This window comes from Strix aluco, chromosome Z (assembly GCF_031877795.1).
Source record: "Strix aluco isolate bStrAlu1 chromosome Z, bStrAlu1.hap1, whole genome shotgun sequence".
Taxonomy (NCBI): domain Eukaryota; kingdom Metazoa; phylum Chordata; class Aves; order Strigiformes; family Strigidae; genus Strix; species Strix aluco.
Genome location: NC_133971.1, coordinates 84,285,868 through 84,311,842, shown reverse-complemented (window position 1 = coordinate 84,311,842; position 25,975 = coordinate 84,285,868). Strand labels below are relative to the sequence as shown.

Genomic DNA, 25,975 nt, shown 5'->3' with positions numbered 1-25,975 from the left:
GGAACATCATATTTCAATACAGAGATTATACTGCTATTAACAAAGTGAGGAAGGAGATATTTTAAAAGAGTCAGTGTCATCCTGTACATTTTTCAATCCATTAAACTGATCCTTCCAGACAGTTCAGGCAGACAGACTGATTGTTTTTGGCACTTACTGCAAAGACCTCAGACAACTGGAGGAACCTTCACTGAAGGTCAGTTTAGCACACAACAGTTTAACTTAATCATCCTTTAAATTAACTCAAACTTCCTGGTGTAACTGAAAATGAGTAGAAGCAGACATTTTGTCTCTGACATTGCAAACAGCTTCTTGACACCTACTTTAAATGGCATAGAGCATAACTAGAAACAGGTGCACAAAAGAGAAACAATAATGCTCAGCATTACAGAACTACTGCCTATTTTAAAGAGGCTATAGATGGACAGTGAAGAAAAGAGAAGTGAAAGGGGTAGAGAGAATAATAATATACGGAGAGGGAAAATAGCAATATAGAGTGATGTACGACTTGCACAGGAAACAATTATTTTTTCATTTTCCAGAGAAAATGACTAAAAGGTGGTAAATGAAGCTAGCTCACAGGTTGGAAGAGTCAAAGGCCAACTTCTTTTTTATGTTTCTATTCAGCTGTTTTTACAGGAAGGCAAAAGTTTTTAAAGATTTCTTTAAAAAATGAGTTAAATTCATAGGAGATTGATAATGAAGTTTGACAGACAGCAAGGGATCTATAAACCAAGCTCGCATCCAGTTGAAGTTGGTGTATGCTGGAGGAGTCTTCATCATTCTGTGCTCACCCATTCCCTGAATGTTGCCTGGCCATTGCTCATTACAGGTTATGGAACAAGATAGGGATTTGGTTTGACCTTTTAGCACTGTTCTCACTGTTATTCCAAATACCTAACAGTCTCAAAGTCCTTGGATTGAAGATCAAAGACCACTATTTATAGATGTAAGTCATTCCACTATTTAATGCTCTTAAACAGCACTAGTATTCTCACAAATACAACATCAAGTATTTTTACTCTATCTGTCTTCCTACAAGTCTTTCATAGTTTTATAAACATCCTAACTCAATGAAATACTTATTTCATTAAAGTTGCTAAGCAGCAGGGGGAAGAAAAAAAAAAAAGTCTTACAAGACAGGGAATTATTTTTATCTGACAGCAATCACAATAGAATAGCACTTTAAGCTATGAATAGCTTGCAAGACAATTTTAAATCTATGTCGATTCAAAGATCAAAAGAATGCTTACAATGGTCATGTTTATTTACACAACACAGTGCAAAAGCATTTTTTGTCAGAGCTGACCTAGAAATTTTCAGGTAAAAAATTCGTTTTGCTAGACAAGCATAAAGGGAAATTAGAATAAAGTTTATAACAGAAACTTGTTACCATATTAACTTTGAAGCTCAGACTTTCCACCCAGGTATGGTAAAGCACAGAGCTATTCCTTCTGCTTAAAGAGTAAGTTATCCAAAATCCATGTTCATTAGGCCATTTCTCTCCCACCACCTCCTGCAGTGTTTATGTTTATTTGCTTTCTCCTCTTCTCATCCCCCTTACACAATTTCCAGCTCACACAGGTCCTCCTGTTCAGTTAGCCATTATCCACTTGAAACTCTCACTTATTAAACAGTCCACCTCCTAACGACAGCCCTGTGCCTTGCTGTTACCCAACCTACCTTATCTTCCAGTCTGTGCTCTTACCTGCCTCTTTAGCTGCACTTCCCCATCACTGAACTGTGACACCCTCTCACTTACACTGGGCTCCCTCCCCATCTCATCTTACTGTGACATGTAATACATTAACTTATGAATTCCAGGTTTATAAAGATCTGAATTTCTGTGACCTCACGGATTTCCTTACATATGTTCACACAGACGGTGCAGACAAGACAGCAAAGTATTTACACTATATATGGTGAGCAGCCATCTTATTCTTGTCTCTGCTCCAAGAGAGGGACAAAGCCACATGATAATTAGCAGACATACAAACAAGTAATCCCTACTGATATGCCGGGTCTAGCTCTGCTGAGCAAAGAGCAAAGCACAAGCTCTTGCAGGTTCTGCCCACTTACTGTAGGAATACGCCAGCTCAGATCCACATACAAAGCAGTGTAAACATACACCAGTACCCAGTCTCCTACAGATGTTGACACGCAGAGTGCAACAGAAGGCAGGGTTCATAGCGTATGCCACAGGGAAAGAAGGATCAGGGAAGAGACCCTGGGAGGAAACATTCTACCAATATCCCTTAAAACTTTAACTTACATCATTTCCTACGTCCTTTCCCAGTTTGCCTCCAAGATCCTCGACTCTCAAACTTCATAAAGCTATGCTTAAAATGGAACAGGGTCCTACGACTTGCAAAAAAGTGTTTATAAGGATTGCTAGAAATTATGAGAACACCTGCATAGACAAAGAAATAATGCCATTCAGCAGCTCAAAAATTATCACCCCAACTGTGAAAAACCTAACAGAATCATCTGTTTATGCTATGATAAAGCATGGCTTGATGGACAAACTATACACAAAACATGTACACATTAGCTCTGACAGTACTATAGCATTCTGAATTTGGTGGCTACCCAAATATTTTGTTGAAGCACTCAGTACTAAGTATTACAGAATAGGAGCTGTTGCAGAAGTATTAAAGTACAATTCTACAAAACACATTGATTTCCAATTTTTTAAGACACTCAAAATTTAAATTTCTGGATATTTAAAATCCATAAATTACTCGAGAGATTTTGTAATTCAAAGATTATATTTTAAAAAACATTTTTACAAATGACAGATAAGACAACGCTTTCTCCATCTCTGATCCAAAAAGGCACTGCAGTAATGACCACTATGATTTACTAAGTATGTGAAAAATCAGAATGAGAAGACTAATGTCACCAAATGTGTCTGAAGGTATCTGGCACAGATCTGTGCCAAGTACATTAGTAATCTCTACATAATTGATCCTGCTTTAAGAACTTGCATGGAACTTCAAAAACATTTCAGTTAAACACAAAATGGCCAACCTTCATGGAGCAGTCATTCAGTTACCTATTACACTGCTCTACTTGGCTTCCAGGCAACTGTTAAAACTATCTCTATTTAAAACAAAAAAAGCCCCCCCAAACAACAACAAAGCCACCAAAGACCCCACCCAAACATACTTCAATATCTTCTGTTTCCCAAGTGCAAATTAAAGCCACCCAGCAGTAACAGTGCAAAAACTGCAATTAAATTGCAGATAACATTTTACATTTATAGACATTACCTCAAAATATTGACAGAAAGTAATCTTTAATGGATTAGAGAGTGAAGTTTAAAAAAAAAAAATAATTCCATCATAAAATTGAGTACAAAAGACTCACGCAAGACCAGGTAATCCTTTACTTGGAATACTCTGTTTAATGCATTAAGAGCTATTAAAAATCTCTTCCTACTACAGAAATACACATTCTCTCTCCAACTCTTCAGTTAACTCAGAACATGGAGAGCAGCAATTCCATTATACCTAGCACTGACCAGAAAAGAGTGAGGAAAAGTGAAAAGTCCATGAAAATCTCTCAGATTCAAAAGAAAGGAAAATATAAAAGTGTTTGCAGAGTTCCAAGCCTGCAGCTTCAAGATACACACATGGCAAGAAAAAAAGAATTATGTGTTTAACGTACTCGGTTAAGGTCACCTGTTTACAGAATGTTGTACAGCACAACATAGACTGTAGCTGCCAATGCATTTCCTGGTCTAACGCAGTGAGTCGCAAGCTATTACTGATTACAGACCACATATTGCAGCTACTGCAGACCACATAGCCACGGCAAATGGAAATCAGCTTTATAAATCTTTTAAAAAAGCATCATAAAGCCATGCAATAGTCTGTGAAGATAACTGAGGGTTACAACAGCTTCTTCACCAAAAAATAAGATCTTTCTTAATTTTAGCAACAACAGGCCCCTCAATCCCATCCTCAGATCCACAAAGACTCATATTCAGTATTAGAGGTCAGTGTTAGGTCAAAGTTTTGGCCCTGACTCAGACTCAATTCACATTTATGAAGAACCACAACAGCAGAGCTTCCCTGGAATAATGCATGTAACTCTGCCCTGTCTATACTTCTCTTACTAAAAGCCTTTTAATTTTACATTCAGATGTAACAGTACTCCTTAAACCCTCACCTAGCACCCTCTACTTAAAAGCAAAACAGATCTATGGTAACCAAACGGAAACCAAACAATTAAAGGGGAACTTTCTGAAAGAGAGACGTTCTCACTAGAGCTACCCAAAGCCCTGAATTCCTGTTCTCAGGAAATTCCAAATTCTTCTTTTATGAAAGACACAAAGAGACTTCAAAATTTAGTAAAGAATGCAATTTCTGAAAATTCATGAAGACACATCAGGAATAAAATTGTTTTAATCCTTTCCAGCCATTAGCCCCATCAGAACAGGAGCTGGCCAACTTGGAAAGTAACAGAAAGCCAAGATAAACAACAATTTCAGCTCCTGAGGAGTTTGGAAGTCCTAGCCTCTGAGGAAATATATGACAGCATATCCAGAAGACATGAAACATGTAACTTAAGAGTTTCTCAGCTAGCAGACACAATCTAGGTTAAAGAAATCTCTCATTTCAGCAAACAGTAAATTCTGAATTTACAGGTAGCCGGCTTTCCATTAGAAGATATTTCAGAGGAAATATTTCTACCAGCTCAACGCTGATGCTGAAAGATAGAAAAATTAAGACTTCCTAAACTCTGCTAGAGTTTGCCATTACTTTTATTACTTCTACATGGATGGCATTCAAATACTGGTGGTAGAAATATAAAAGCTCTGAGACATAAAACTATTGTTTTGTTTATATACAAACAAGTGTCTAACTTTCCCAAACAAGGGTTTTTTCCTTGCCATCTATTCTTTCCAATACGCGGCAGACTATTTTTATGGTATGTTCTCAGAAATCACAGATGACAAACATACTGGAAAATATTCGGTGCTTGCTGGCATCACAGGAAGTTACTGAGGATGATTATATGCAGGTCCAATTAGTCACCCTCACCAAATTATGTGCCAACACAATAAAAATACAGCTTGGAGACCTGTAAAACATACAAGGTTCAGTTCTACTATTAACATGAGAATAAGAAGAAACAGTTGTCAAAAGATGTATAGCCTGAGATGGACTAAATAAAGCAAGTGTGGAGCTTGGAAAAAAGAACACTTTGAAAGTCACTTTAGGTCATTTATAGGATTGGGCAAAGCAAACTGAGTAGTCTGCTAGTACGAGTTGTATGTGTGGGGCTGCTTTTCATGCTGCATTGCACAATTTGAAAAAAGCCTACTTCTAACATTTACACAGCGTTGTCATGAAAGGAGGATACACCTGCATGCTCACTTTGAGTAGTTATCTCAATACTGAGAACGAGAATCATGTTTTGTATGTACATAACTTTAAGATACCTGAAAGTGGCAGAGCGAAACACCGGGGGGAAAAAAGCAGGAAAAGAAACCAAGGAAAAAATGACATCCCAGTGTTTAATTACTTTCCCAGCACAAGCATCTCTTTTGAACCACTACTTTCTGCACACCATTTCAATTATTTTTCCTTCAAGAAATTAATTTCGGTTTTACTGACCTTTCAAATCAATGTCACAGCATCTTATTTTAACCTAACACAAAACCATGTAACTGGAGAAGGTACATCCTCCCCCACGTCTCCATTTTTAGCCATTTGAGGACTAAACCCAAGAATGCAGCCCGAAGCCTGAACTGCTGCTAAAGACGAAGTATCTGTTTTTTCACCCCATTGAAGCATGTTGCTGTTCTCTCCCTTGAGCTGTTCTCTCCCTGGAGCCTAAAGTAGCATTGTGTAATGAGTTAGATGTGAAACTGATCTGTCTGAAAGCTAATGGTCGGTCTCTATACTGATTCACCAAGCAGGTGAACAAATTTCAGAGACAGCACGGGAAAGGGAAGGAACACGGCTGGGACAGACAGCAAAAGGCAAGAGCATCCCCTTCAGGGACAACCCACACTTCAGTGGACAAACTGCTTTCAAAACCTGAATAGTTTTCACAACCTGAATAGTAACGGCTAGAACTACTCAGTTAGTCTTTAGGATAAAGAGCTGGGGGAAAAAAAAAGAAAAAAGAAAAAATAAAAAGCCATACATTATTGGGCTACCTGTACTGAAGCCATTCATGAGCACAATCTGCTCAGAAAAATCTAAAATGCTTAAAGCTTAAGGTATCATGCAGTATATTCATCACTAGCTTCAGGTCCCCGTTTTGCACCTCAGCAATGATTACCCGATCATCATAAATTTGAAATTATATTATTTAAATCTGACAGGACAGCAATAGCATCTCTTTCCTATTCTCTGAAGCAATAGCAAGTTCTTTCAGAGGTGCCTACTAGCCTATTATTAGCCAGCACAAAGCACAGACAGAACATAATAATCCAAGATCATCATCTATCACCCATTTGAAACCTACTGCAAAAGACAGGCAGAGACAATTTATGTCGAAATATGGGCTTTGGTGAGTTGTATTTAATAATGGACTTAATCACAATTGTGACAGAACTTTCACTTTTTTAGTCAAGGAGTTCCTCTCTGAAGTAGTAATTTTGGGATCTACAGAAAGACAGCAGGGGAGGGCAGAGCAGAAAGGAATAACAGCATACACTGTCCAGGTGCACTGCAGCAGGTTAAAAGTTAGTAGGAACTTTGATCTGCCACAGTTCTCACGCAAAGATGGCTGCTTCCTTCCTCTTGCATCCTATCTCCAACATAACAATCTGTTGCAAGTAACTTTACAACTTTAATCTGCCTCACAGCTATGACTGTTGATGACAAACACTGTTTTTAAGTACTTTGACTTTAATGAAGAGTAGTATCAGCCTGAGAAGCATAGGGCTATCATATTCCCCCAGAAGACAAGAACCATCTTAATAAACTGTCTCCTTTACGTAGTCTCTCTACAATTACTAATATTACATTGAATTTTTGAAAGCAGTTGGAATCACCTGAAGAAATTCTGCAACACATCTCCTTAAAGCTGCTCCCAATCCAAATAAGTAAAACACAAAATATAAGCAGTATGTGTATAGAAAGGATAATGAAAGTACCTGGTTTATTATAAATTATGTTTTCACATAGAATTTCAATCCTTTCTGTTGACCCGAAAGCTTCTTTTTATGAATTTCAAAGGCATCTATGATCAGTATTCTTTTACAACAGAAACACTACTTCCTCTTGGATATTCACGTAAAGTCATATAATTAAATGGAGATACCAGCAGACAGCAGCAGGAGAGGACAAAGAAGAATAAGCGAACATCAGCTTCTGACACCTGCACATGATTCTGTGGTTCTTATCCTTTTAGCTGAAAGTAAAATTGCTGATTAGAAAAAAAGAAAAATTGCCTGCTATTGTTGCAGGAAACTAAATCTCTTCTTTGTAATAATGTAACTATAAGCAGAAGTCTCAGGCAGAGGAAAGTCAGTAATATGAAAAACCCTTAAAAGTTAGTATTTTGTCTAGGAATATCATCACTCTATAAGGAACAACTAATACAATTTCTGAATCTCTTGAAGGGCGTAGAAGTCAGCAAGATTGATGCTATATATGCTTAATTTAATATTGAGCCTATTTTATAAAATATTTTTCCAACAAATCTGATACCTGACTTCTTGAGTCAAACCTAAAACTTCAACATCCTTTTTCAGAGCAGGAAACTCTTTAAAAGTGTACCTTGTTTCTAATATAAAACATTTATTAAGTTTTTTCTTCCAGCACACTGTTCCAAGAAGCTTCGCAACATAAAAATAAGCAAATGTGTCCTGTAAAAACAAACACAAAATTAAAAAAAAAAAAATCCACAAACTCTTCCAAGTTCTCAATAACAAATAGAAAAGCTCGTCAATACTAGAACTGTATTTTTATTCTGATAATTTGAAGCTCTAGATCCTCTTGTGCAGCCAGCCAGCATTTGTTCCTCCTCAACTAGGTCCTTATACAGATTTCTGTAAAGCTCTGATTCAGCTTCAGTAACCTTAGACAGACTGTAAACATGTAAAGCACCTTAAACTCCATCAAGAGCCAATTAAAAGTCTTTTTACCAGCCTAACTAAACATACTTGTAAGAAGCTGGGGGAAAATGCAAACAGTAGGAAACAATGATGGAAAAGGAGAAAAAAGGAAAAGCTTCATTGCAACATGCATCAAAGGCTGGAATGTCCAAAATTATTTGAATCCTCAAGGTAAAAATCAGGCTGCTCTCACCACAAGTATCTTATTAATTCATCCATTTTCACTTTCAGGGGATCAAAAATATCTATTCTTTTCCTTCCATTGCAGGTTATTGCAATTTAATCTACCCAAAGATGAGCGTAACCACAGCACATAAACTCTGGCTGACAGTGAGTAAGTCCCAAACAAGAAAAGTTGACATGGTCAGATCAAGCATGTCCTTTAATGACCTAGAGATTCTCTGTTACTTTCTCATATACATTCAATACAGATGTATCAATTTATTAAGTCTAACAGCTATCAATTTATTACCTCTAAGAAAATCTTATACTCCATGACACTACAGTACTGCACAATGCCAGATTAAAACACAAAACCAAATTCAGCTTGTGTGTCAGCGTTCTCTGGCAAGACCTAAATCAATTTCCTTTGGCAAGGAACCACGTGCTTTTACCCCAACTTATTCACACTGAGCTGAAAATACAATGTTCAGGGTTAGGGTCTTGCTTAAATAACTCTTGAATAATAGTTTCAAGCTCTTCCTTCCTTTATAGACCTGTAAGACAAACAGTTCTGGAATACAAGAATGATGGTAAGCTGAGAACATGCTCAAAATTTTTTTCTCATGTTTAGGTTTTAAGAGAACAAGCAACTCTGAAATGCAAAACTGATTTTTGGTTCTGACAGCAGCAAGATTCAATAAAATTTATGATTATCTAAAAAATTATAAAAAGACAAACCCTCCATTTTACTTATAAAATTGTTTTCACATCTACTGTCTGTCAGATTTTGATTTTCACTGCTTCTACAGATTTGGTACAATCTGGTTTAAGACATATTTGGTTAAAGACATGACCCAGCTTCACCTGACAGGAATGCATTCAGAGAAGGCTGCTTTATATATTATACAGTATATGTAATAACCAAAACTGAGATAATTTTTCAGGTAGCTCTTAAATGGGTACAAAGGAATTTCAGATCCAGTAAAAGAACTATAGTTCTTTCTATCTACATAACTGGGGGAAAAAAAAGCACTTCTAAAGACAAAATAATGTTATGAGACATTCATCCCTTTTACTAGTCATCCCTCAAAAATAGTAATAAAAAGATGAAACAACATGCCCAGAACTTGTGAATATTCAAGATACTCAAGTAAAATACCTGCTAGAGGAATACTCTGGATTTTCTCATGTGTCAAAGGGAAAATAGTCAAACTTCAAATCATTTGCAATTAAAATAAACTGGATTCCTCTTCCTCCTCTTCACACTAGACTAAGGGTCTATGCCAACCTATACCTAGCTAGCTCTTTGCTGCCAATCTTACCTTTCAAGCAAACCATAACCTTCTCAATCCAGAAGGTTGCAGGAACATCTAATGCTACATCCTGACCTACGGAACTTTTCAAAAGCACGGAAGTGTTTATTATTGGAATACTACAATGTGAGGACTTTGATGTCTGACTGCAGTCCCTCTTGATTATTTCTTCTTTTGATTCAACTGAAATCATTAGCCATTTTACTTGAACGTAAATTGTAGTCTAGTTATAAACAGAAGATAAGTTAGTGAGGAAAATCTCTGACGTGTTCTGACAGCCAAACACTAGAAACACTTTAGAAAAGCACGCACACATATTCTACAAAGCATAGTATCACTGACAAGAAACTTATCAGGTATTTGATTAACCTGCTGCTGTATTTAAGAATAAATAACAAAGAGCAACCGCTGTTGACTACTGAAAGCACTAAAGCCAAATGCTATTGCCCGGCTTTTCAAGCAAGTACACAGCTATACATTACGTAGACACATCTCTTCATTAAAATCAAGGTAATAAAAAACCAATTTTGCTGAAGAGGAAGCAACTAACACAAGCACACTGTCGAACCCTACAAGACCCCTGAACAAATCAACACTTAGGAGTCTGACTGTTCATTTAGGAATGAAAAGGCAAACTTAAAAGCCTAACTTTCAGCATCATTAAGTGTAGCCACATGAAGATAATGACTGCAAATATTTGCACGGCTCTTGCAAAGCCACCTTTCATCGGGGTCCAATCTCTATTCTCCATACTTGGTGCAAAATAAAGATGTAATTAATTTATTCCATAACCTGCAAATTGATTTCTACATTACCAGCTATTGTCACTGAGCATAAAATCTGACATTTATTTGAAAGAAATGTTTAGTAAGAACTGGTGCTGAAATCCTCTACATCAGATATTTCACTCAAAAAAACAAGTCTTCCCACAGTAAATACAGCAGGATCAGAAAAACAGCTCGCATCCTGCCTAGATCTAACAACCAGAAGCTTACAACATAAACCTTGCACACATTTAGTGTCTGCTAGTTGTGGGCTGACCATGACTGGCAGCTAAATCCCACATAACCACTCCCCAAATCCCCCCAAGCAGGATGGGGGGAGAAAATAAGCAAAAGTGAAAAAACAAAGTGATACAAAACACTCACTCATCACCTCCCATAATCAGATTGATGCCCAGCCAGTCCCAAGCAATGACCACCCACACACCCCCTCCCTCCCCTTCTTTTTTATTGCTGACCATGACACTATACAGCATGGGATATCCCTCTGGTCAGCTAGGGTCAGCTGTCCCGGCCGTCCCCCTCTTCCTGCCTCTTGCACACCCCAACCTACTCACTGTGGGGTGAGCAGTGTGAGAAATGGAGGTGCCCTTGATGGTGTGCACACACTGTTCAGCAACAGATAAAACATGAGTGTGTTACCAACACTCTTTTGTGTCATCAACACTGTTTTGGTCAAAAATTGAAAACATAGCACCATACTGGCTGCTACGAAGAAAATTAACTCTACCCCGGTCAGGTCCAGTACACTTCTCTTAAAAACAGTAAGAAAAACCTAAATCTGGTATGTCCTTCTAATACAGACAAAACAGGACTAATACTGGCTAAGTAACAGGTGGAAGTTTCACTAACTCTGACAAACTAGGCTACATTAAAACTACAATTCCCTCCTCGAGGTTTATAAATATACTGTATCTGCCCCCAAATACAACAGCTATCCCTCTCTTTTACCTTTTCTCCTACAGTGGTCACAATTTAAATCACTATGTAAAGCACTGTGTTATTTCAAACTGGGGAGCTGTACTATGTTTCATTTGGAGGGATTTGCATCCAATCATTAATGTGGATGGATTTCCAGTCATGTCTTGTGTGTTTAAAACAAATGTACATAAGGGATAGATATTCCTCTCTTCTTTTACTAAACTTCCCCTAGTTTTCTTATCAGTTTGTTCTTTTCAGAACAGGTCTCTCACTTGTTTCACTTACCCAGGTGCAAACAATTTTCAAGAAACATAATAATGCCATGTCAACATTTTCATTATGACATAAAAGAATTCCACTCATTGCACTGTTCTTGCATTAGAAGGAACAAGTTCTTCCATTAGTACTTAACATGTACTAACTGTAAACTGAATCTCATCCACAGGCTGCAGATACTGCTAAAGCAGAAGTCACGTTTAAATATCCAGCACCGGCAAAGTAGTTGAAATTAGCGCTTCTTAAATGATTAGTATGGATTGAACATCTATCTAGCATTTACCTCAATCTAGCCAATAAATATTATACCTGCCTCCTCCACTGTGCAATGCAGAAGACATACTGAAATGGCAACCTAATATGTACGGAATGCTTCTCTTGTGGTAGAGGCTGACGAAAGTGGAAATGCCAAAGTAAAATCAAGTTTCTACTGAAGTAAAATATGGAAGTGCAATACGCTGTGCTCTACAAGAATGACTGCCTAAATAGAAACCTCATGGTACAGCCCATGTACAAAAGACACCTAGCCTGGCAGTTAAGGACTCTGCAAATAATACAGCCACATAATGCTATCTATTAAGACCATAAAGACAGATGACTAGAAAGTGTACAGCGATAAGCAGTTTACAAGTGCTTAAAAGAATATCTGCAACTGAAAGACAAGCAAAAAGCCCAACAGACTGATTTCCCAGTGTGATGAATAAATTCTGTAACATACATAAATAATAAAGAGCCAAAAGTGTAACACCTCTCCAATTTTAAAGATCTAGCCTACAAGGCATACAATTTTATTAACGGTCCAACAAAAATACTAAAAACCGGCTTGAAATGCAATAGTCTAGTGTAAGATAACTGGGTGAGGTGGGGAAGATTTGGCATGCATAATACTGGTTTGCACTCAGACTAACAGCTTAGTCATAGTACCACACACCTTTGTGCTCCCACTCATCCAGGCTTACCTACAGCGCACTTAGAGGAAAAGAACAGTCATGCACTATTTTTTACATGTAAGCTTGTAATTTTTATGCCTGAAAAGTGTATGTGAATTCATTCTGCAGTAACATTTTATTAATATTTCTGAAAGAAAAGAAATTATTGAAATTGATCTAAGACCTGTTTGCAAGCTGGCAAAAAAAAAAAAACCAGTTAAAAGTGGCACGCTATACATTTAGCAGTATTTTTTCTTTCTTTACTAAAAGTTATGAGAAAACAGATTGAGAGTGCTGTCTATGCAGAGGAAACCAAGCCACACATTTACTCCAGACTAGCTTCCCCCTTCCCCCAGTAATGCAACACAGAAGTGACTATGTGCTATAGTAATTATTTGCTCTGTGAGTAAGAAAGTAATTCCTGAATGTGAAGTGTCTGCAACACTTAGCCTGGTCAATTTACCCTTGCAGAGAAGGCCCGTTACTTGAAGTTTAATTGAGATAAATTAATTAACTAATTAAGATAAATGCTGCAGTACTTGAACTACTTTAGGATCAATAAACACCTGAAACAATACCACTTTTTCTTTAATATCAAATATAAGTTTTCAGTTCCATGATTATCTCCCTTCTAGCAATTAACAGCAATACTTTCTTATATATAATGTATGCAAATTTTTAAATAAAAACAGCCTGCTATAGGGAGAGGAAGAAGAGTTAAATCTTTGGTTTTTTAAGAGCACTTTAGAATTACAGATTTGTTTAAGAGCACTTGGAAAAACTGAGAAGTATCACTAGAAAAGCTTTGACAATGTTTTTGTCTTTCCCCTACACTAGCAGCTTGACATAAAAGAAAGGACTACACTACACTTGAAGTTATCCATGAATAAATAATGTAGATTACAGATTAGCTATGCTGTAAGAGCAGGGACAACCACACTATCTGCATGCAGAACCATGAAATATAGACACCATTTCAACACATAAAGTCAACTTGTGTCCAAAATGCTACTTCCAAATCAGTGTGTCCTCTGAAGAGGTCAGAAGCAGGATTTACTCACAGCAGCACAGCAAAGAGGCACTTCACTGCATCTTGTAGCACACAGAATTGGGGTACTCCTCATCCCACACCTCCTGTCTTCTCCTAGCCTGTAAGTTATGTATGGACATGAAGTAAAAAAAGAACTAAAAAGGTATGCAACTATGAAAGAAAGGATTTTTCACCACAGACATTACACACTTTGTTGTTATTAGGCCCAGAACATTTGAGAAGAAGCACGTCTTTGTCAAGGTTTCAACACATTCATACATCATTCTTCAATTGAAATGCGAATTCCCAGTAGACGCCTCTTCATGTTTCACTCATTTGTCTCAGAAATTTTCCAGCAAAACTTGGGAGCTTTTGAGTTGACATTCAGGCTGTTGTTGAAACTTTTTTTATGAGTGGGGGAAAAAAAAAAAAAAAAAAGACTAAAAAGATATGAAGAAGACTTTTCATTTGTTACACAGGCAAAAAAACCAGGACTTTGGCATCATAATATGAATTTCACAAAACCAAATCTTAACATCAGGGAAAATGCCACTCACATATTGAATGTTTACAAAATTCCTATTTCACTTTTCAGAAAAATCTCTTTAGGATTAAAATAAAAAAGTCAGTAACAAATCCCGACACTTGTATTTGTAAGAAGAATAAAGGAACTACATTTTAGCACTAATCTGATCAACACAAAACAGCGTATCTGAAGCAGGCAAACTGGCTCCCTAACAACTTATTTCAATACCACAAAAAGTATCATAAGTTGGAGACCTTCGCAAGAACTATTTGGACAAAAGCTATGCTGCAACACTAAGTCTTCAGCCATAAATGAAGTTTCTGAGGGCCAAACATGAGTAGGAAAGATCCAAGATAATTTCTGTAACTAAGAAAGTGATTTAACATTACTTCACTAGCACAAATGACATTTTAGTCTTCACCAAAGAAAGAGTAAATAAAACCAGAAGTATTTACTTTGCAGTACACCACAGCACATGACGATTATTTCAGCTTGCTTTATGTTTTCTTTCAGCAAACAAGGAATTGGTTACAGATCAAATAAATATTTTAATCTTAGTAGGTGCCATGTCTCTATAGCTGCTTCAATCTGTTTAGTTGTGGCACACTGTATAGTTAGGGGCAGCTGTGTGTATTTCTGTACTTGAATAGGTTCCCAATGTGTACTCAGAGAGAACTCTAAAAAAACCCAAAAATAAAAGCACCCCTACATGCACAAAAAACTTGAACTTAAATAAAATAAAGTTATAGAGCACAGCCATCTAGCAACCTCTCAGTTTTCTATGGGACTGAGTTACGAAATGTCTGGAAGAGCTGTAATGAACAAACTGGCCTGTACTCATCTTTTAGCTGCCGTTTTTAAATAAACTAACTTTTAATATTTACCACTCCCTTCTTTGGGGAGTGATATCCTCAGATGCTTCAGTAGTTCTACAGAATAACCTGACTATTGCTGTGGCTCTGACCCATTCTACTGCAATACTATTTTTAACCTAATACAGCAAAGTATGTTATTTCAGTGAGTATTTTTTAATTCCTGCAGCAATGGCCTATTGCTCTAGTCTAAATGGATGAACACAAGTCCCTTTCCCAGCCATGTTTCTGAAGGGTTTCCAAATAAGTGTGGGTGTTCTTGTGATACTCCCTGAAGAGTTCTAGTAACATATTCTGTTCCAGTATATTATCTGCTCCTCTAGGGACACCGCATCTGTCATGTTATGCAAGTATGCACGTATTTCAGCACATATCCCTTATAACCTATCTTGACCTTGAAATACAGAAATAGTTATGTATACACAGAAGAGACAAATGGAAGACAAACCATTGGTGGAAAAGAGCAACCAGTACACATACATCAAGTACAATTCAACGGGAAAAAAAAAAAAAAGGCCATGTCCTAGAAGCACGTGGGAATGCAGTTAATTGTTCAAGCATCAAGAAAGGGATTGAGGCATGCTGTGTTTGTTTTAGGGCAGCCAGACATTCCCCTCACTGAAATCAAACTGCAGCAACAACCAGGCAACAACTCAGAAGTTTTGCTGTGGTTATTAACAATCATCACACTATCCTGAAAGCAGGATTCACACAAATATCTAACAGACTCCTAGAAATATTGAATTCATCAATCCATCACTGCCTGGATCATCCTGAAAAATCTTCTCCTAAGAGTAAAGACTCTGTCACCTACACTTACAAAATATAAATGGTAGGTCCATACATGTGGGGCATTTTATATATAATTTACATGGTGTTAAGCCATATTCAACAGTGTTTAACTTTAGAAAAATAATTATCCGGAAAGCTGACAGCTAAGTTATCAATTCATATATCGCATCATATACTTTTCTGAGAGAGAAGCTGTTTTTAGGGAAACATGTTCTTCAGCCAATTCAGACTCCTTTTTTAATATGTTTTTTTATTTATTTTAAACTCAACATTAAATTATTTTATCCTGTTGGAATAAACAGGAAGGATGTTATCAGCTTTAAGTTCACTGGCTTTCAGTTGCGCTTATAGCTCACTCACCTGCCTCTGCCTTTCCCTTAGATTTAGTGTAGTTTCACAATTACACTTTAAGCCCCTATATTGCTTTTCTCTGCTTGCTGTCATGAGAAGGTCTCACACAAATGTAATGGTAAATCAATTCTACTGGAAGTTAAAACTTTGTAAAAAAGCATTTCCAGACGCATGAAGTAGGTAAGTTTTGCTTACTTATCATTAGAACAACAACAAAAAAATCATCTTCAAAAATAAGTCTATAGTTTTATTTCCAGTTTTAAAAGGAAAAAATTGTGACAAAGCATTTTACATAGTGTAGCTTGTACAGAGGGTAAAAGCAGACCCAAAAACACATCTATCAAAGCTCACAGTGTATGCTACAGTTTCTGCCCCCTACCCTAGAGATGACATTATCACTCTTTTTGTCTGATGTCTCAACTGCAAAATCCCAAGGGAGTTATGGATATCCGTGCCACTGTAATCACTCAGTTCCCTTTTCCATACAAAGGAATATTAGACTGTCTGCAGTGTAAGCCACTGCTGCACCCAGCAAAGTTGGATGATTTATAATTCTGATGCACACCAGTGCAAAGCTGGATTTTCAGACCCAATGTCAACTATTAACTTTTGATATACCAGGAAGATTTGCACCATATATTCTTTCTAGGAAGACAGAACGCTTCCTACCTTGAAATCTTTACAGCCTAAGGATTTTGCACACAATATTGGGGAAAAAAGAGCTTAAAGATCACCCAGTTTATCCCACCTCCTTCAAGAGAAGACCTTCTAGGCAATCCTGTCAGGTATCTGTCTTGACACACCTAACTTACTTTCCAGCAACTATTCAGGTGTATAGAAAGAGAAACGCGCATATGTGTGAGTCTTCAATTCAACAGGTGGACGCGCACATCACCGTGAATATTTATTGAGCTTATCAGGATACCATGGCAAGGTCCATCTGAAAAAATGGGAGTAGAAGAATATGGCCTAAAATACACAATCCTAGAGAGAAATAAAACATGTTATTGTAGCAGGTATATACACAGATATACCCACATGCATTAAAAAAATTATGTTAACCAGGAAAACTACTCTTTAATCTATTCATTATCAACCAGCAAATTTTTCAGATGCAATGCACTGTTAAAGAACATATAACTTATCAGCCTCTCTCCCCCATTATTCTGTCCTCATGAACACACACAGTTTTAAGAGACTTCCACCCAAATCAGTGAACTGACTTCATTAATTTACTTGCCACTAGAAAAAAAAGCAGGTTGCTTAATCTAATTCATATTATAACTCATATCTAAAACAAAGGTGTATTACGTGTCACCATACACCACATCAAACAGTCTTCCCGATAGGACTGGCCTTCTGCAGTATGCATGCTTTTTACACTGATTGCCTCTTTCAAATGAAACAAAAATCTAACACACTGGTAGAAGGACACCTTCCTCAATGACTGTTATTCACAGTATCATGACAAACAGACTTAAGGTATAAATTCAGTAAACACAAGGAATTACATAATAATGCCATTTCCTCATTTTGAAACACTTATTCATCCAGACCCATTTTTGTCATATGTATCACCCCCAGTTTTAAGACATTTTTCACATGCAATAGTCCACAAAGTCTTAGTAGAAAGGCATGCTGAGCATTCTAAAGCACCTGAGAACCCCATAAGTACTACAGAGTTGTGTCTGGCAAAATACATAGGAGTAGATGAGTCTCCCACATTAGAGCCATGGGACTATAAATATCACAGACTTACCCAGGCCTCCAAGTCAACCACCAACGCTGACTAGAGGCCCTGGCCCTCATCTCCAGGTCCCCATCCTGCCCCAAGCCCTACACTGCCTTCCTTACTAGAAACACGACAGCCCCTCTGCGAACTCCGCATCCAAAGGGCGATCCCCACTCCCTGCCAGGCTCGCGTTTCCCCCCCGCCAAAGTCCAAGCACCTTCCCCACCTCCCCCGAAACACCGAGCCTGTTCCAGCATGCGCCCCTACCCCCAGCAACATCACAGTCCCCCGACCCCAGCAACGCCTCTGCCCCGAAGCCCCAGCACCACCCACCCAGCAGCGCCCTTGCCCCCATCCCACCCACAACCTCGCACCACTTAAGTCCCCCTTTCCCATCGACGCCCTCCACGAGGCCCCGAACAGCCGCTGTCCCCTCCGGCACCCCGCTCCCGCGGCCCTCCCCCAGCACCACCGGGCCTCCTCAGCCACCCCCCGCCCAGCGCCCCCTCACCTCGGCCCGCCCCAGCCCCGCCGCCCCGGCCCCGGCCGCACCTCACGGTCCTTGAGGCCCAGGAGCAGCACCTCCTCCATGAGGGTGAGCCGCGTTTCCTTGGAGTCGCCCTTCTCGTCGTCGCCGGACTCGTCCCGGCGGCCTTCATCCTCCGGGCCGCCCCCCGCTCCCCGCTCCTTGTCGGCGGCGGCGCTGCGGGAGGCCTCGGTCCGGCGCTGCACCAGGCCGGAGCTGCGCTGGGTCAGGGAAGTCATGGCTGGAGGCGGCGGGAGGGCAGAGGCCCGCCGCGGGGACAGGGGCTCGGCGACAGCTCGGGCAGCGGCGGGGGGAGGAGAAGGGACGGGAGCCGCTTCCGCCCTATCCGCACCAGGGCAGCGGCCGGCCGAGAGGCGTCATGGGGAGCAGGGCTCGGCCGCGGCGGGGGAGGCGGGGGTAGCGGGGGCCGGCGTCCCCCCCTGCGGCGGCCGCGCTGGCGGAGGCAGTTCTCCTCCAATATGGCGGCGCGGGCTGATGTCAGCGGAGGATGTGGCAGCGCCGGGCGGGGGGGGCGCCGGAAAGGGCCGCGGGCGGCGGGCGGGCGGGGGGCGGGAGGGGCCCGCCGGGGGGCGGGGGCGCGGCGGCAGCTGGTGGCGGCGAGTGACCGTTACCCGGGGCGGTGAGGAGCGCCGGGAGGGGGCCGGCCGGTGCCCGCCGTGCCGTAACCCAGGGGCGGGGTACTGCGCTCTCTGAGATAAATGGTGTCTTTTTCCTTAAAAAGAGCCTTGTTGACAACCTTGAGTCTGCTGGATTTCATTTTTAGCCACAAGACCGTGTCCCGTTGCTAGCGCAGTCCCCCGGGAAGATATCTCCGTGTATATATATACATATGTATGTGTGCGCCCGTCAGCTAAGCTCAGGTGAGCTGTCATCAGTCTTGGCTTCAAACTGAGGAGGTGGCAGTCCCTCGGCTCTGCTGTCGATTGAGCATCTTTTCAAACCTTTAGCCCTTGTGAACGTGACACACCAAAAACTCAAAAAACTACTTGTCAAGGCTAAATCCCATATATGTTTTTTTAGGTAGCATATTTTATTGCAGAATAAAGGTGCTTATGATGCAAGGATGGCCTATGCTTTTTAGTTCACAATGAGGATAGTGCATTTTGCCCTACTGAGATATATAAACATACATAGAATATATATCTAAGATATAAACAAAATACATATATGTATATATAGAATATGTTTTAGTGGGTTTTTTGGGTGCACCCTGTTCACCAAGAGCTCCGAGTCACTTTGTGAGACACTTTAGCCTCCATTCTTTCCCACACCCCCAGTTCTTGCATCATATGCTGTTGTGACTTGGTGATAATTCAGTGTGACTTCTTCCAGATCACTGATAAGAAAGAATAGCAGATGGACAAAACTGATCCCCAGAGGATCTGTATCACTCAAGCAAGTGTTTGCTGATCATTCCTCTTCTATGTTTTGAGGCCTGCTAGTTATTCACAGTCCACGTACTGTGTGACATTCTGATTTTTTTATCTTTCTGTTTTCTTTAATGAAAATGTTTTGCTGTACCTGGTCAAATGCCAAACCAAAGCTTAAGGATATAACATCACTGTTTATCAAATAAACATTCACATAAATAAGAGATACCACAGTAGCATTACAAGATCTGTTTCCTGGAAATGTCTTTTCTGAGTAGTAATTATACTCAAATATTTTTTAATTCAGTCCTATATGAGCCATTTGGATTTTACACTGAGGATTACAATCAAGATGACAGGCAAGATTAACCTGGTTATCCCTTTCACCTTCTTTTAACATAGTCACTATATTAAGCTTTCTTCCTGTTCTTTGGAACTTCCAAGACTTATTGAGAATCATAAATAGAGATCAAAAAGAGGTTCCAATAAGCTCTTTTAAAAAACTGTATGCAAATTCTCCTGATTTAGTGATACAAATTACCTAGCTTTACTAATGTTGTTTAAATTTTTCTTAAAGTACACTGTTAGTGGATAGTATTTCATCTTTGTCCAATATGATAATTTACCTATTTCCCCAGAATACAAAGCTATTTATTGAACCCATTTTTTTAAAGAACTGTTAACAATTCTTACACTTCTCTTTAGTAATATCATTGTTAGAAATCAGCTTGCACCTACATTCAATTCCCTGTTTCTGTTGGCAGAAATTTCTCAACATCACTTACATTTTCTTTAATTCCTAGATTTAAGTAGCAGAGCAATACTATCTTCTTGTTTCTTGCCAATAGAAAGCACTATTTGGGCTGTTACAGTTATTAAATCACTTTCCCACTACACTAGTGTGGCATTTTAACTATGTTTGGGTTTTGTCCTGACTGTATTTTAAGGGTTAACAATGTTTGTTAGCAACTCCTAATTTTTTGTTTGTTTGTTTGGGTCCTTTCTTCAATGGCCTCAGAGGACTCATCATCTTTTTCATTTTTGTGAAAATGACTTTTTAAAAGTAGTAGCTAATTATATTATTGATTTGCCCACTTTTCTGTTTCTATTACAAAAGTGATCAAATTAGGATCACTTGTAGGTTAATAAGAACTTTAATTTTGTTGATTGATTTCAATTTTATTAAGATGAGGTGTACTATGAAGTTCCTTATATGTGACAGTCACTTTTCTGACTTAGAAACTCATTTGTACAACATGAATGGTGTAATCTCAAACAAATATATTTTTTCATTACTAATTTCATTTCTGATTCTTTGTCTAATGACCCTAAACTAATAAGCTCAGTGTGAATCAAATTAAGAATGCATGTAATTGAATTTTGAGCCAATTAATCTTTTTTCTTAACACCAGTGCAATGCTGATAGACAAAACAAAAATTTGAATGAAAAGGATAGCAAACAAGACATATTTCAGCATGTGATTTCGTTGATGTTGATCCTTTCGACATGACTGAGAGCTGGTGTGTTAGCAGGGACCGCTCAGCTTGTTGGATTTCCGCCTAGGAGATCCTAATTTCACGACTTTCTTACCTGCAATTTATTTTATGGTACCAAGCTGTATTTGAAAAAGATTTCTGAGTCATATGTGACTTTATCAGGAGTTCAGAAGACTGTAACCCCCGACACTGTGTTTGGCACTGGCTGGTGCAACATGTGCTTTGTGTCATTTGGGTTGTCACTGGGCATCACATACAGACTCCCCTTACTCCCCCCATCCCAATACCAGTGGCATCCAGCCTGAGAGCTGAGGCCCTGCATCTTTGAAACCTTCTGCTAAGAAGTAATAATACAAAAGCACAGGCTGTAGTCTATAAATAATCTCATTTGACTTGCAGTAAATTGACCTTGTAATGCATCCTTGTTTATTATTAAGCCCATATCTGGCAGAATTTCTATTAACAGTTGCTGATGAGTCTAAGTTATCTTTACTAAATGCTGTAGACTTCAAAAGTAGCTAGATTTTTTGAACAGCTGGTACCCCACTGGAAAGTTGAAGTAAAAGGGAAAAGAGCAAAGGCATGAATGTTAGACTCTTCTTTTGTGCTGATTGCAGTTCACAGAATCACAGAATCATCAAGGTTGGAAAAGACCTTGAAGATTACCTAGTCCAACCATCAACCCAACATTAACAGTTCCCAACTCCACCATATCCCTCAGCGCTATGTTGACCCTACTCTTAAACACCTCCAGGGATGGGGACTCCACCACCTCCCTGGGCAGCCCATTCCAACACCTAACAACCCATTCTGTAAAGAAATACTTCCTAATATCCAGTCTAAACCTTCCCTGGCACAACTTGAGGCCATTACCTCTTGTCCTGTTGCTTATTACCAGCTCTCTGCAACCTCAGGTAGTTGTAGAGGGCGATGAGGTCTCCCCTCAGCCTCCTCCAGACTAAACCCCCCCAGTTCCCTCAGCTGCTCCTCATGAGACCTGTCCTCCAGACCCTGCACCAGCTTCGTTGCCCTTCTCTGGACACGCTCGAGTAATTCAATGTCCTTTTTGTAGTGAGGGGCCCAAAACTGAACACAGGAATCGAGGTGCGGCCTCACCAGTGCTGAGTACAGGGGTAAGATCACTTCCCTGTCCCTGCTGGCCACGCTATTGCTGATACAAGCCAGGATACCATTGGCCTTCTTGGCCACCTGGGCACACTCCTGGCTCATGTTCAGCCGGCTATCGATCAACACCCCCAGGTCCCTCTCTGACTGGCAGTTGACATGATTTATTTCACCATGGGAGCAGGGCTTACCTCAGTAATGTCAGCAGAAAAAGTGATTGACAAACCAAGTGCAAATGTCTGTTGGGAGAGCAGGTCAAGCAAAGAGTAACTTTATTTAACACCTGAAGCAGGAGGTCACATGCTGTTAACTGTCAACAAATGTATTGTAACGAATGTCACGAGCATGACATACAGCTGGTGAAAGCAAGAAGTTGTAGAAGTCTCAACCAGGGTCTGAAACCTAAGACGTAGTGGGCAAATCCTAGCGCTACTGTCACAGAACCATAACCATAACTGCTGGGGAGATTTTTCTCTTGAAGGATGATTAGATTAATAGCTGTACCGGGTCTGGCTGAGCCAGAATTGGTTTTCCCCTGGAGCAGCCCTCATGGTGCTGTGTTTTATGTTGGGAGCTGGCAGAGTGTTGATAGCACACTGGTGTTGTGGCTACTGCTGAGTAGTGCTTCCACAGCACCAAGGCTCTTTCTGACATTCCCCCCCCACAGTGGGACGGGATGGGCAAGATCTTGGGAGGGGACACAACCAGGACAGCTGACCCGAACTGACCAAAGGGATATTCCATACCATATGACGTCTGCTCAGTATAAAGCTGGGAGAAAGGAAGAAGGGGGTGGGGTCACCCTTGGTCCTCCGAGGCAACCACTACGCGTATTGGAGCCCTGCTTCCTGAGAAGGCCCGACATCGCCTGTTCATGGGACGTAGAGAATGAATCTCTTTTCTTTTTCTTTGCTTCCGCGCGCGGACCTTTGCTTCGCTTTGCTTATATTAAAACTGCTGTTGTTTTACCCACAAGGGTTGTTTTGTTTTCCTATCTTACTTTCTTTCCCTTCTTTGCCCTATTGAGAAAAAAGGGGGAAAGCGGGGGAAGTGATAGAGCGACTTGGTGGGTACCTGGCATTTAGCCAAGGTCAAACCACCACAATAGCATGAGCATGTTTTGAGGTTGACAGCAAGAATACAGGAGTTGTTTTCTGGAAGAAGGCTGCTGACTCTGGTACGTCTTCACCATCCCGTGATTTCACCAGTCAAGCTTGTTTACATTCCTGCCTGTGTCTTCCATTCCCTCCCAGTGAAAGTTTGCCACTCCCAGTGATGCCACTAAAAACAAGTGTCAGGTGAAGCTGTGGCCTGAATCCCTGTAAGGATCTGACTTAAAAACAACAGTCAAAAAAAAGGTCATGTTTACATGTTTATCATTATCATGTTTATCATTTCAGGGATCGATTGACAGGGCAGCCTCACAAATAGGCACCGTATCATTACTGAAGGAGCACTAAGCTAGAGTACAAAATATGGAAACCCAATGGCCAGGAGCAAAGGGAGACAGGAATTTCATCACGCCAAATCATCTTTAAAACCATGCTGATCACAAACATGTTGCTTGAGTGTAGAGTATACATTAATGCCAGAAAGCAACTGAAAGGAACAAACTATGTTGAGATTTGTTCTATCCAGTATTATCAGCATGATCTCTAAGAACAGGATTTTCACTTCCAGTGAGAATCCAGATGCTCAAAGGTACAGAGTGATGAGAGAGGGAGGAGCTCAGAGATAGGAGACAAGAGAACTGAGTGTACTAATGTGTGATACTGCAACTGAGAAGAAACTAGAGTCAATGATCAACCAACTGTAGAAATCGTGTCTAGTACACAGTGGTTGCGTAATACTCTCAGTTTCAGCTGCACCTGTTTTACTCACACTGTTGTTCTGGTTACTAAATAAATCCTTCACTAGCCAGCGCAGCCCAGCTGGGATTTTCTTGTTCATTTTAGGAATGAACTTTCCAACACTAGCAGCAAATTTTTCTAAGTAAACTGATATGGGTCTTTCTGTCCACACAACAAACTCTTGCTTTGACAGCTTTTAATGCCCAATAGTTAAACATTGTTTAAATTATCAGTTTACAAAAAACAAAATTTGCCAATATATCTTTTCCAATAAACCTCTTTTTAAACTTCTCCCTTAGGATGTTTTAAGTATGATGTTTTAAGCTTCTCGAAAATACAAAGAATTACTACTTTCAGTGGCATAGCACAAGCTGCTAACACCTAGCTCATATAAAATCAGATGCAGCCACTAAGTTAGTAATAAGCTTTAACTTCAGGGGGCTTTGGGTTAAAAATTTGACGCTCCTTTTAATTTTTATATATACAAAACCAATAAATTTTGGGGCTTTTTAAAGACAGAGTGACAAGCATTTTAGGAAGACCAAAAGCAGACATGCAAATGTGTTATTCACATTTGCTCATTTCAAAACAGTTTTCTTTATTTCAAGTATTTCCTGATCCTCTCATTTTCTCATCTCCTGCAGTGTTCAAAAGATTGCTAGTTCCTGAAATCTTTGTATTGTAATAGCGTTTTCCTCCTCGTATCTGAGTCATATTGTTCAGTAGCAAGAATCTGTACTGGTTATTTTAGTGTTACAATTATAGTAGTGAAATCGGAAGGACAGAAATACCAGTCAAGGTGCTGTTTGTAATGAAGATGTGCTTTCATTTCTACACAGGGGTCCAGTTCAACCAGCATCACTAGGAAAAATGCGCAGCTTTCTTAACAGATGTTCATGGAGTAAAATGAGTCTCCTAAAGCCTCCACCAAAACTGTCATTGGTATTCTGGCAAAATTTAAAACATTTAAGGCAGTGAATTTTATACAAACTCAGTTTCAAAAAAATCTTTATTTCACTTCCTAATGTAACAAATGCTTTACTATCTGTTCCTTGTAAAGTATATAAATACTCATCAGCTCATTAAAAAAATACGTAAAGCCAGATGGTGCAAAGAAAATGTTTCCATGGAGTTGTAATTTACAAGATAAATAGTGATTAGAACAGTATTCTTGTTGTCTATTTAGAGAGTACTTGTGTTCATCCAGAAGTGCGTGTAGAATAAATGTCAATTACTTTTGGTAGGTTTGCACCCTCTCGTTATGACTGAAGACCCATGCAAAGAGAATCAAATAATGAGTGGTAATTTCAGAACAGTAAATGTGAACTAAACAGAGCCATGGGGTCAGTCAGGGAGAAGAATAAGGATTCCAGGAACTGGAAGGTTCTATCAACTCAGCAAAGCTGTGTGAGCAGCTGGGACAGGGGATATGGAAGAAAAATCTAGAAATATTTGGCAACAGCCATCTCTAAGCCTCTGTAACAACTGTTGTAAAGAAGATAAAGCTACAATTATGAGTTACCTTGTTCCTGAGAAATCAGCCAAGTGCATTGCAGTGTCTGTCCTGCTCTTGGCAGAGGATGCCTACCCCAGTTGTGCTGGATGGTTTGTACTTCTGATGGTAGCCAGGAGGTTGTGATCACGGTGAACACCAGAAGGTTTTAAAGTTTGTCACAGATGATAATACCTTCTATCCAGGCAGCAAAAAACTGATAAACATTTGTAGCTTAAACATGCAGACATCTCTGGGTTATGCTTCTCCCTGTTTCATTCAAGAGTCAAACCAGGATGGAAGCATGTCTAATTAGTTTGTTACATTT

At 39.6% G+C, this 25,975-nt stretch overlaps 1 protein-coding gene across 5 annotated transcripts in view; it reads right to left on the bottom strand.

The window, feature by feature from the left end:
- GOLPH3 (golgi phosphoprotein 3) overlaps window positions 1–18,796 on the bottom strand; it is a 35,915-nt gene extending 17,119 nt beyond the window's left edge. Inside the window, exons 1-4 of one of the 5 annotated variants that reach the window (XM_074813492.1) lie at window positions 18,319–18,493; window positions 16,783–17,018; window positions 13,704–13,894; window positions 13,525–13,612 (exon numbers count right to left, since the gene is read on the bottom strand). In XM_074813492.1, coding sequence (XP_074669593.1) covers window positions 13,525–13,612; window positions 13,704–13,777 — 162 coding nt within the window. In that variant the 5' untranslated portion in view covers window positions 13,778–13,894; window positions 16,783–17,018; window positions 18,319–18,493. Of the gene's footprint in view, window positions 1–13,524; window positions 13,613–13,703; window positions 13,895–16,782; window positions 17,019–18,318 lie in introns of all 5 variants that reach the window. The other 4 variants (XM_074813491.1, XM_074813493.1, XM_074813494.1 and 1 more) reach the window with 4 other exon arrangements.
- Between the last annotated feature and the right edge of the window lie 7,179 nt (window positions 18,797–25,975).